General features: G+C 39.1%; 1 protein-coding gene across 1 annotated transcript; it reads left to right on the forward strand.

The window, feature by feature from the left end:
- Positions 1-1,171: 1,171 nt before the first annotated feature.
- Positions 1,172-12,424, forward strand: hnf4g (hepatocyte nuclear factor 4, gamma). Its single transcript, XM_085362991.1, has 11 exons — positions 1,172-1,325; positions 2,879-3,044; positions 3,290-3,384; positions 4,759-4,865; positions 4,991-5,140; positions 7,475-7,562; positions 7,935-8,087; positions 8,560-8,609; positions 8,895-9,081; positions 11,015-11,134; positions 11,390-12,424. Exons 1-11 carry the CDS (start codon positions 1,196-1,198, stop codon positions 11,509-11,511), a joined length of 1,368 nt encoding a protein of 455 aa, XP_085219117.1. The 5' UTR covers positions 1,172-1,195; the 3' UTR covers positions 11,512-12,424.
- Positions 12,425-13,678: the final 1,254 nt, after the last annotated feature.

Below are 13,678 nucleotides of genomic sequence, written 5' to 3' on the forward strand. Positions count from 1 at the left end.
AAACTGACCACACCATACCTGCACATATATGACGAACCCCTCAGACTGGGCCATTCACTGCTGATTTAGGGCATCAAATCTCCTATGACACTGCCTCTTATCATTTACAGTCTTCACAGCACAATGCCTCAAGCTGATTACCTTTAACCCACACGATAAGAGTTAGTGTAATGAAACCCCTGATTTAAATGGGTGGGTTAGGCACATGTTGATGGATTCATGCAAAGGTGGTCATATTATGTTTTTAACTTCCCTGACTGAAAATAGGAGGGTAACACCTGTTCCAATTTGCACTTTAGAGTCAATTTGTACTTACTAATCTTGTTTGGTTTTTTTTTGTTTGTTTGGTTTTTTTGCAAATAATTATTCTAACTGATATGAAACCATAGACATTGATGACTGAGCTAAAAAACTATGAAAGAAGAAGAAATTAAAAGCAGTGTTGTTGGTGATGTTTAAAGTAGCAGTCAGATTATTTAGAAACTTGTAGTAGAAAAAGAGTAAATAAAGAGTTAAAAACAGTGGGTTGGGTGAACCCATGGTGTGTATGTGGATGCCTTAATGGGAGTTATCAGTGTTTTCTACTTCACTGCGTGTCCTTATCGATTATATCTGCTGAGGTGGTAGTGCTATTACTTCACCATTGATTAGATTAGGAAACCTGGGAAGGACACGCACAGTCACTCACACACACACACACACACACACACACACACACACACACACACACACACACACACACACACACACACACATACGTCAGATGCACATTCATACATGCTACTCTCTGTAAGAACAAACGCCTAAATTGTGCACATAGTGTGCAAGCGTTCTCCAAATAAATAAATAAAAGAGCAATGAAAGACAGAGGAGGGAAAGGAAATGTCTCTTTTCTCACTATCTATTCATCCCTGTGATAAGTGTATGAGAGAAGGGTAGATAAGTGAAGTGTAATAAGGTGAGAAGAACCCCAGCTCCTCCCCTCCTTATTGTTCAAGGCCCAATCAGATCAGATTATGGGTCTTTTATGACAGGGATCTCCCTTGTTATTTCTGAAAGAAATAGATGAAACAGAGGCAGGACTATAGGAAAAAAGAAGAGAAGAGAAGAGAAGAGAAGAGAAGAGAAGAGAAGAGAAGAGAAGAGAAGAGAAGAGAAGAGAAGAGAAGAGAGAGAAAACCAGGCTCAAACAGGAATGAAGTATCCTCCTACTCCTCAGAGTAAAACTCTGTTAGATATGGAAGTAGCCAACTACTGTGAAGGCCTGGATCCTTCGTACAACACGCTGGGCTTTGAGCATGCAGAGGTACTCTATGTAGGACGAGGTAAGTGTGTGCAAATACAGACAGATTCACACCAAAACACAAACAAGTCAAGCACACAGAAAGACATACATTGAAAGATAGGCCACTCTCTCACATACTTATCAGGGCCTTTAGAATGATCTGATTGGGTCATCAGCCAGAGTACTGGATGAGGAGTTGTGGCTGTTTGTTAAATAAGACAGTCACTGATGAAGTTTAGTGACAGCAGCTGAACGCAAATGAGTTGCTATTTGCAGAAAGAGGGGAAATGTGTTTGATGTGTTTGATATGCTCAAGTGCACTGCTTGGGAAACTCTGACTGATGTTTTAATACTGACTGCCAGTGTGTATGTGTGTCTTGCTTGACACCATTATGTATAGTAAATCCCACTTGCCTGTTGTTGCCTGTGTATGTGTGTATGCATCATGAAAGGAAGTGTGTGTTGTGAAGGAAATAAAAGGGCTGTGTCAAAGTTTGAGGGGGACTAAATGAATGATAACCAAACAGTTTAGGCAGAAACTGCAGGAATGTGTCATAAAGATATTTTACTGGACAGCAAGCACAAATCTCTGTGATACACAGGCGTTACCTCAGCATGGAAGGAAAATTAGTCAAACATTTACTGTAGACACTCATTGACTCATTTAACAATGGCACTGGCCCGTGTGAGACCAAATGAGTTGTGCGCAGTAGAAATTTAAACATGTATGTGTTCGATGCATCTTGAGTTTTTACTCGATCGACAGTAGGTTCCATTTAGTAGACTTTAACAGAACAACTTAGATGGAGGCAGCGATGATGGTGATGGTTTCTATTACAGTGACGATGCTGGTGCTGGTATAATGGTAGAGATTATGTTGATGATGACAATAAAGACATAAAAATAGAAATAAAGACAATGACAATCATGTTTTGTCATTAACAGCAATGTCTGGTAATACCAGACATCCTCCAACACAATGCACAACACATTTACCAGAGAAGTATCAGCAGTGTTATGGGTTTCCTTCAGTGATACATGGTTTGGGGGGGGGGGGGGGGGGGGGGGGGACATTTTGATATTTGTTATTTCTGGAGTAAGGCTTCACACAGTGACTAATTAACTAAACATTTTATACCTTAATTGCTCCCACGGAGGCAATACACTGAGAAGTTAAAGGAAAAAATCTAACCCCACAGAGGATGTAGCGGGTCTAATGGTGAAGGGGCATTTTGCTGACCTACCGAGTGGGACTTTTGAGTTCCTTTGGGGATAAAAGTCATTACAAAATCACCTTTAATCCGATGATCATTTCCTGATCAGAGTGGCCTCTTTCGTGATCCAAAAGCCCCCACCCACAGGGCTTTAGGGGTCACTGAATAGCTTGAAATGTGTGAAAGTAATGTGAACTGTATGCTACGGTCTTTCATATCACCACATGGTTATTGGAGATTGGGGACCAAAGTGTCAAAATCTCCATCATCATCATAAAATGCACAAAGTGAATCACTTTTGAAAGAATGACGTGTGCATAATGCATATGCATTTGTATTTACCTGTGTGTGTTTTATTTTGTTTTTTTTGGTGCTCCAGACAGCATGCCGACAGAGCCAAGCCTGCCTGGTCCAGATGGGATCATTAGTAACTGTGCAATCTGTGGAGATAAAGCCACAGGGAAACACTATGGAGCCTCCAGCTGTGATGGCTGCAAAGGCTTCTTCAGACGCTCGATACGCAAGAGCCACGTCTATACCTGCAGGTACAGTTTGCAAAGATACACTGTGCAAGCATGAAATGCATAATGTGTGTATGCATGTGGGAAATATAAGAAATAGTTCATGCAATTGTCATAAATATCATCACAAATGTGCTTTTATACTCATGCACCCTTAAGATAATTTGCCAAAAATAGTGATAATTTGCTTTTTGTTTCAGGGTTGCATACTTTATTGTCAAATGATATGTCACAATTTTCTTGCTCTGATAACTTTGCATGTTCTGAAGGTTCAGCAGACAGTGCGTCGTGGATAAAGATAAGAGGAACCAGTGTCGTTTCTGCAGACTCAACAAATGCTTCAGAGCTGGCATGAAAAAAGAAGGTAGTGAAACCTCTTTTGAATGAGACGCAAAGTGAAATTGTTACACCTACATGCAGAGAATAGAGATAGAGTCTTCCTGATCTTTTACGTTTCTGCATATATGTCGCACAAAATTGTCAAACAAATTTTAATATTAGACAAAGATAACCTGAGTAAATACAAAATGCATTTTTTAAACAATGATTTCATTCATCTGTCAGATCAGATAAATCAAGAAAGTGAGAAGTGAAGTAGGCTGAAAGGTCACTTGCCTCAATTACGGTCAGAGTTCATGATTCAACAATAAGAAAGCGACTTGGCAATGATGATCTGGTCCTGCTCTGCTACTTCAGGACTTGAATGACTTGCCATAACTGATGGAACCATGAATTCTGCTCTTTACATAAAGAAGACCATCCGTTATCAGTCAAGCTTAAGTATTCTCAAGTTATGCAGCAGAACAATGATCCAAAACACTCCGGAAGTGTTTGGAGTGGTCTAGTCGAAGTCTGGACTCAAATTCTACTGAGATGCTTCGGCGTGATCTTAAAGAGGCTGTTCATGCTCAAAATGAAATGGAATAAAAATAGTTTTCCAAAGTGGGCCAAAGTTTTTCCACCGCGATGTGAATGACTCATTGCACAACTAGTTATTAAGTTTAGGGGCCATTTACTTTTCCACGTAGGGCCAAGTGGGTTTAGATAACTGTCAACCAGTATTTACCCGAGTTATCTTTGTCTAATATTAAAATTGGTTCCATCATCTGAAACATGTAAATGTGGCAAATATGCAAAAAGATAAGGCATCATGAAGAGGGCCAATCCCTCACAGCACTGTATGTACATTATATACACACTATGAAGGAGAAGTACCTTTCTTAGTGAAGTTTAATGACAAAGTGGAAAATTAAAATGAGAGAAGAAATTACTTCTGTCAGAGAAACCGACAACTGCTTCAAGATGGATGAAATGGGCTCTGCCATAAAACAGGTGTTTACTTAGTGTGTGTTTGTATTTATGAGGGGTATAACCTTGGTACAGAGTTTTACAACCCCTAATCATGTGTTATTTAAACATGTTGTTCTGGATTGTATCAGGTTAACGTTTGACTCCCTTTGTTGATGAGAGTCTGTAGTGTTATTTTTCCTAATTATTAACTGTCGTAGTGTATGCAGGCATCTCTTAACACTCATAAATTACTTAAAATTTAAAGCCTCAAAACTGGAAAACCAGGAATAAAGCTTCATTATTGTTACTTTGTTACTCTTTTTTTGGGGGGGGGGCGGCTATTTGACTGGTAAAGTGTTGGAGATGTTGCTTCTTCACTGTTCCCTTTTTTAGATTGCTTCCTCTTTCATGCATACACACAGCCATAATTATGTTTGTGATATATTAGCTGTGCAGAATGAGAGGGATCGGATCAGTTCCCGAAGAAGTATCTCCGACTCCCAAGACCTTCCAACTATTACTATTTTGGCCCAAGCAGAATCATTGTCCCACCAGGTGATAATCCCTTTATAAATTTCTTATTTTAAATCTCTTTTATGTTTGTATGTTAGTTGATGAACTTTATCAGTAATATGAGTGACCTGTAACCTGCAAGCTGTTCAATTCCTCTTCTCCGGCAGAGCACTACTCCGGTTGGAATAGCAGACTTGTCAGAGCAGAAGTCAGCCACTGTAGGGGACATATGTGATTCTATGAGACAGCAGTTATTGGTGTTGGTGGAATGGGCCAAATATATTCCTACTTTTGGAGAACTTCCACTGGATGACCAGGTAACTGGCTGTTCTGCCTGATTTGCAATCTGTGACTGTGACATTTCTTCTTTGCATGTAATGAGTGTCATGCATACAGTACTGCGCAAAAGTCTTGAGCTGCCCCTCACTTCCTAATATATGATAGCAAATGGCTATAGCAATGTACTGTAACATCTAAAAACATACATGGAAAGACTTTGTACAGAGTTTGGACAATCCTAAGGAACTTGAAGTTTGGTATGACTGCCTTTAATATCCAATTCAACCTAAAATTTCTTGCCATTTCTTGAGGTAGTCTTAAAGGCCATTCTAAAGCTATTCTTTGAATGTTATGTTCTCAGTCCCAATTAAGTCACACTGCTTCAATAATGTTAAGGTCCAGGCTCTTGCAAGGCCAGTCCATGTTTGACAAGATTCACAGCACCACTGGCTGAGAGCCTCCACCGTAATTTACAGGTTTCTGTGGACATTCACTGCTGTGCCTCTCTCCTGATCTCCTTTGTATATATTGATGACACAGTCCAGTTCTTGCCCATGGCTTCTTGACAGCCACCTTTGCACTGAGGCTATTTCTACTAAGACTTGGTGAACAGCTGAAGGGCCAGATGTAGGGATGGGTATCGTTTAGGTTTTATCCAATACCAGTACCAAACCGGTACTTTTGAAACGGTGCCGGTGCTTAAATGGTGCTCGAACCGGTGCTTAAAGAATGGAGAACACAAAATTGGTCCAAAAAGCTCTCATGTTCAGCTGTTTTTTTGTAAAAAGATAACAATGTTAGCCTTTTCTGCAGCTATAGGGGATTTATGGTATCACTCTTGGATGGAAGCAGTGCTTAAACAATGCAAAAAACAAACTTTGTCCAAAAACCTCTCATGTTTAGCTGTTCTCCACTTTTTCTTTGGTCATTTTAGCCTTTTTGGCCAGGGTGAAGGGAGCATCTGCCATCAAACAAGAAGACAGCCGCATGTAACTACGACGGTGTTTGCTAGTTCACCTTACATGCATTAATTCAATAACGTGGTTAGCTTACACACGAACAACATTAAGCTACTCACGCAGAGAAGAACGGCTGCTGCTGCCATCATCATCCCTCATCATTTCTGCTACACTGGCCGGGCTACGGGCCAGGACTCTACTCTTCGGGTTCTTGGGGGATGTTACTAAATCCTAGTCCGATAACAGGCAACCCACCCGCAGTAGATGTGCACGGTGTGAAGTCTCGCAGCAAGCTATCAAATACGGCGCATTTCTCGGCTTTTAACAAAATGCTATACGTCGCCAGGTGTTTCATCAGATTCGAGGTGTTACCTCCTTTGCACAGTATCACCTTAAAGCACTTGTTGCAGGCTGCTGAGTTTGCATCTTTTGCTGTGAAGTACAGCCAGAATTTGACCGCTTCGCCTTGGGCATTTTTAATCTGTAGCTCTGCTCTAAAAGAATGTAGGTACCTGGGCCCGCCTACTACGCTTGCAAAGGTAAAATGATTGGCTAGAATCCAAAGTGTATGACATCTCAGGAAAAAAAAAGCACCGAAATGTGCGCACCGGATACCGGTACCCATCCCTAGCCAGATGCACATTTTAGTTGCTGAGGTCCTTGCTGGAGTTTTCCTATTTCTTAATGACGTGACTTCAGTTACTCTTCATCTTCTGCACATACTGTTTAGGCTTGCCGCATCGTCTTTTGTCCTCCACCTGTACAGATTCTCTATGTTTTTACACACATCGCTGAGATATGCCAAATTTTCAAGTAACAGCTTTTTGAGAATCCCCTTGCAGGTGCAAAAAATTATATATTTTATGCCTGTGAAACTGTGTTATCTTTGGCATTTGCCATAAATTCAACTAAGGAAAGGGGAAGAAATTGTGGGGGGTTTTAGGTTGCTAGCAACAAAGTGCTCAAAGATACAATTTAAAAGGGTTTCTTTTCCAGAGTTGTTATGTGTAGACAGAACATTGGTTAATCCCTTGAGTTACACTCCTTTTTTATGCTTGAATGATTCATAGGTCCGTTTGAAATAGCTTAACAAAAAGCAGAGCGAAACAAAACAAATAAACATTCCTCTGAAAACAGTCAGGTACAAAGCCCTTCAGACATCCTGGAGAACTATTGATTAAGACCACAAAAATTAGAAGCAAGCACTTGGAACCAAAATATAGAGAAATGAGGGTGGACTCAGGACATTTGTACAATACTGTACTTATTATCTCATGTCTGGTTTTGGAAACTAATTTTCAGCACTTGTTGATGTGCGAGGTTTGAAAACAGAATATTTGAAGGTAATGATTAAATTTGAGGCATTGTTACATTGTTTCTGTTCTTTGTTTACCTGTGTGTGTTTGTCCATAGGTGAGCTTGCTTCGGGCTCATGCTGGTGAACACCTCTTGCTTGGGGTTGCCAAAAGGTCAATGCCATTCAAGGACTTCCTGCTTTTAGGTAGAAACCAATGACTAGAAAGGCCTCTTCCTTATGTGTGGTGAAGTCATGTGGACTTAGAATGATTAACTAAAGCTTTCTGTTACTCTGTGACTTCAAAAGTTTTTCTTGTAAATTACATTATTCATTATCGATACATCATACTGTAAGCAACTACAAACAATCAGGCACTTTTATACTTCTTAAGATCTCCACACCTATTTTCCATAGCCCATTGCCCTGCCTAAAAGAGAGTCTACAAGTTTCTCTGAAGGAAACAAAAATCCACCTGGCTCCAAAAGCACATACCACAGCGCTCCACCTCATACACACCCATGTTCAGTACCTACTTCATCTCAACACTGCCGCTAACTTTACTCACTGTCCCTGCAGGTAATGGCTGTGTGATCCACAGAGACAGTCCTGAACCAGAGATCTGTAGGGTAGCCAACAGAGTCCTGGATGAGCTGGTGCGGCCCTTCCAGGAAATACAAATAGATGACAACGAGTTTGCAGCACTCAAGGCTATTGTCTTTTTTGACCCAGGTAATGAATAAAAAGTGGCATTTAACCCCAGAACCAGTAAAAATAGTAAACCACAGATGATGACAGACATCACAATCAATTTGAACAGACGAATTTATCTTGTCTGCATTGCCTTTTCTGCTCATATCCATCTTTCCCGACATGTCCCGGCTAGATTTCCCCTCAAAGTTAGGTCCCAATCCCTCTCTTGCCTCTTTACGTTACCCTAGTGTGACCACAATCCCTGCCCCCATGTTTTGTTACTCCCTCCCTTTTCTATCCCCTTCACTAAATCCTTCATTTTGCACTTCATGCCAAAGTTTGACCATAATCATTCCATCAATTCCACTCATATCCGCAATTCCATCCATGATCTTTCCATTTTTATTTATTTATTTATTTATCCTGTGCTGCCCCGTCCCTCAATCCTGTCCTATATCCCTTCCCCGCCTTAACGCAACCCCCCTTCCTTGCTTTGCCTTCCATTCTGCAGATGCAAAGTCTTTGCGGGATCCTTCGAAGATTAAGACCATGCGACTGCAGGTAGGTCAAGCATTTGACCTTTCTAGATTGTTGCGGGACATCTGGTCGTTCTAGGATATTTTTTTCTTTTTTCTTTTTTTTTTTTAAATTTTCAATCATGTAAATGATTTTGATTTCAAAAGCAACCATCCTGTCAATGTCAACCTCAATGTCATCATGTATTTTTCTTTTAATTTATGCACATCTTCTTTCAATATGTCAGCAAAATTAAAGAAAAATGGATTTTGCTTATAATGACAGTGACATGTGACCACATAGGGACTCTGTGTTTGTGCGTGCGCACAGGTTCAGATGAGTCTGGAAGACTACATTAATGATCGTCAGTATGACTCCAGAGGTCGTTTTGGAGAGCTGTTACTCCTGCTGCCCACCCTGCAGAGCATCACCTGGCAGATGATCGAACAGCTCCAGTTCATTAAGTTTTGCGGCCTGGCCAAGATAGACAACCTGTTGCATGAAATGCTTCTAGGAGGTGAGATTGGCTGATGTCTGTGCTTGTAAATGTGCAGAAAAAACTAATTTGACCTTGAGCACTACCACCAAATCCTCTGCTGAAATTTCTCAGTGCAGAATTATGAAGCACTGCGGAAAACGAAAAGAATACTTGCTTGAAAGTTTTCTAGTTTATATACAGGAGGCAAAAAGTTTTACACAATAACTTTGTACAATACGCATTTATATTTATATTACGTTAAGCTGAAATAGAATAAACCGGGTACATAAGATGCTGCTAGGGACATCTGCAAACACATCTAAATGTATATAAATACGGGAAATCTGAAGTTAAAGCTACAGTGCATCAAATATATTCTCAGGAGGGCCATGACAGACAATTGAAGCTTGAAACATAAACTAAAAAGTCATCTCCAAAAATGTTTTCCAGTTTTCACCATATATGCTTAAAAAAACCCTCCATGATATGACAACCCGACTTAAAAGAAAGAGCACAGAAATAGCTGCACTTGTTGCATTTGCCAGCATCTTGTCAGAACGTAGAACGAAACCACACACAAAACGCAGTAATAAAAACTCTCAGGCTATTCAAATTCTGTTAAGATGACATTATATTTAGCAATGAGTATGATCAAGCAAAACTGAAAGACAAAAGGAAAGATCCTGTATAGCTTATAAACATCTATAAAAAACAATGTGTCTTCTCATATCAAGTAATTTTTTTAGCTTTACTCATGAATGGCACAGACATATATGTATATATAAACTTGTTTAAACAGAAAGAAAGACGGCTTACAGGTTATGTTAGTATGTCTGGTAATAATCACCAAAAACAGACAAAAATGTAACCTGTAATTTTTTAAAAAAGTGCTTTAGGGGATTTTTTCTACAATAATTTAAGATCACAATTGTAGCCTCATGGTTTCACATCCTGCCTTTGGTCTTTTAACTTCAAACTGCTGCCTTCATAGTAATTCATTTATATTTTAAAGAAATGTTGTATATATAATACAGGAATCATTAACAACACCCACATAACCAATATGAAAAATTAAGTCTTACATAAAAACCTTTTGCAGTACTTACAGCTTCTTTAGCTTTACTTGAATGAAATGTCACCTGTTAAGTTCTACGGCTGTGATATTTATGGACCATATTTCTTATTCTTTAATCTGTATTCAGTGGTGACTCGAACAGAACATTGATTCAAATTTTCGTGACCGTGAAATCATGTACGGGCGACATACACATATCGGAGAACATAACATGGCATCCTCTGGGGAATGATGAAGTGAACATGATACACCAAAATCAAAAGAACTGGGACTTACTGTATATGTGACAATGTCTGTGCAAAGGTTCATTCAGGTTGGCCCATCTTTTTAAAAGGAAATAGGATATCTACACACATACAAACAAACTAGCTGAAAAATCAGTGAGTTAATATATTTTAATGTGAACAGACCTCTCACCTGTAGAAACACTCAAAAACCTAACTGCTTTGCAACTGTAATATGGTAAAAGCTGAATAAAAGTTAGTCTGGTTACAACAGCATATATGTTTAATTTTACTGAGTGGTATACATAAATGACATAGTCTCTACATTTACAGGGGATGGTAGGCAGTAGCCCAGACTACTGAGGTCGATGAGAGGGGGTCCAACTTTCAAAATTTTATCACTGCATTTAACTTATTTAGCAGTACGTAATTATACATTTATTATTACATTTAATTATACATTTATCTGACATGGCAACACAGTTTAAAGGGGGCAACAAGGAGTGGCAATCAAATTTCAGGGAGGTAGTGCCACCCCGGGTGCCCCCTTTATCCACACCCCTGAACATAAAGTAGCGCATGAAACAAAGTAGGAAGAAATCTGCAAAATTACTCTGGTTACAACTTCATCACTGTGTGTTGAAGTTTATTTGCACCTGTGTTATATTTTAAGGGCTTGCAACAGAACCCACACACCTGCACCATTCAGCACACACCCAGCTGGCCCAGGACCCTGTGACTGGACACACATTGGTCATCAGTACCATGCCTGTCAATCACACTCCACAAATAGGTAAGTTTCTGGATGCTATCAGTTAACACACACACAAACAAAAATGCATGCAGTCATGTAAAGTGCATTCAGTAACACTGGAGCAAACGTGACATACACACAAACAAACACACACTTTATCTTATCTAAAGAGTGTGTCCAAAAACTTTTTTTTTAAAATTATGCTTCAACAAAGTAATTAAAATCTGTAATATATATGTATGTATATCACACAATCCTACAAATGTTGCTTTGTCCCTGTCTCTTTTCCTGCAGCCTCTCCAGACACTCCCATCCCATCGCCCCCGCAGGGTCCTGCACCGGAAATGTACAAACATTTTCCCCAGCCTGTTTGTCCTCCAGCGAGCCCTTCACCTTCTGCACAGACAGACCCCTGACTCTTTCCTGCATTATGTCAACGAATCTGACAGCAGATCAGTTTCCTTGCCCCCTGTTCATTATCCAGGCATGGTATGAAAATTATGACAGAAATCTCTGTTCAGTGTCAACAGTTAGACTTTCCTACCCCATGACTCCTGGAGCTCCTGATACAATATCCTAACCGGTTATGTGCACCACATTTCAAGGTTTTATTTTCTTACAGTGGCAAAACTCACAAAAGAAAAGCACAATGTTTATGCAGTCTTTTTCAGGTACAACCCTGTCTGTGTGTGTCTGCGTGTGTGTCTATGCTTATTTGCTTATTTCCTGGCACCAGAGTGTTTGGCAGCGCAGACTCTGGGTATCCTGATCAGGCGGCGCAGTCAAACATTGGTGCTCATTTTAGCACAAAATTGTATTTGCCTTAAAACACGCTCAGACCATGTCTTACCCATAGTCATCACACCGCAGCAAGAATGATACGTGTGCTTCCACTGTAGTCACTGATATGAAAGAGGGATTGTATTTAAGTTGCGATGATGGCACAGCAGCAACTTTATTATTCATTTAAATCTCCAGACTTGGCAGCAGGATCCGTCAACTAAAGGCATGTTCTCTGTTTTTCTGAGCATCACACTAGAAAGCTATTTCTCAGAGATTTAACAGTGAAATCATCTGGAGTAATGCAGCTGTCCCCAGGATGAGTTCCGAGCTCCATCAAAATACGTTCGCGCACACACACACACACACACACACACACACACACACACACACACACACACACACACACACACACACACACACACACACATATATTATGTGTAATACAAAGTCCAGACTCTATCTAAACTTATATATATTCACATTACATTCGTATAATATTTCATTTTGACCACTGGAATCATATTCATAAATATTTGCTCACATGACTTTCATCCAACCTGAATGTTAAACAAGTAAACATGTTGGTGAAAACATTTTAAAACAAGCTCAAATGCATGCCTTCCAAATTTATTTTTAAATATCAGGGATAGACTCCCGCAGGGGTCCAGTAGCCTTTAATTTCGCTGTGCTGAGTAAGGAAGATAAAAGCTTGCAGCACACCGGAAGAAAAAAAAAAAGTCCAGATGGTGGCGGCAGGAGCTCTCTTCATGGTTTCACTGAATTTCAGTCTGACCGTTTGTTTAACAAAATTATCTCTAAGTGACCTGAAGACTGTTTATTTTGTTTGATGAGTATTTTAAACTGGTATTTTGCAGAGACACTCTTTTATATTTAGAATGCTGACTTTACTTTTAAGACATAAATGGGTCTGTTTAAATAGGCACTGCTGACAGCCTATTTAAGGTGATGTAGCTTGATTTTTATTTTGAAATTCGTGTGCTTTCTGTTTCACCTGTTGCTGCTTTTGTGTCTGAGCCTCCATCTGTGTTCGGTCTCAAGAAAATTGAGCCCTCAGAGTTTAATATTCTGCTGCAAAACTGGGATTAATGAAGGAAGTTGTGCATCTATGTGGTCACTTAAAACCATTAACTGACTGATGGTATTCAAGTCAGTAAGGCACCCTTCTTGCTTAGTGAAATGAAAATGTTTTTTTTTTTAACTTTCTTTCTTGTCTTAAATTTCTTACTTGATTGGTTATACATATATATAAAACATATATCTACTGTAGATCAATCCTAATGTACTAAACGGTACTGTTTATAACTTATCTGAAAATATGTGAATGTACAAAAATTGCTTTTATTCATTATAGGAAAAAAAGCTATTGCAAAAAAATAAATATAAAAAAAATTAAAGATACTCAGGAAAAAAAGCTGGCTATCACAAAAATAATACTGTTCTTTTGGGCCTAATACATCTAAAACTGTGCTCACCTCTAAACTAAAGTATGTACACAGGAAGTAAATGACAGTTATGCAACAAAATTATATATATATTTAAATTTGTAGTTAATATTTGATACTGAGTTATAATACACATAGCTTACACAATGAGACTTGCCTGATATACATACATATATTAATATAATAAAGATCAGCATTGCAGTAATGAAATTCATGATAAATGCAGAAAGGAATGTGGATAATATTTAACTTGCTGTATATATTCAAAATTACAGAAAATATAAATCCATTCAGTTTCTTGAATCAGCTGTATATTTTGGTTGGTTTGTACTGATGA

This window comes from Diplotaxodon limnothrissa, linkage group LG9 (assembly GCF_057381915.1).
Source record: "Diplotaxodon limnothrissa isolate DT_005_m linkage group LG9, D_limnothrissa_male_GT1.1, whole genome shotgun sequence".
NCBI lineage: Eukaryota > Metazoa > Chordata > Actinopteri > Cichliformes > Cichlidae > Diplotaxodon > Diplotaxodon limnothrissa.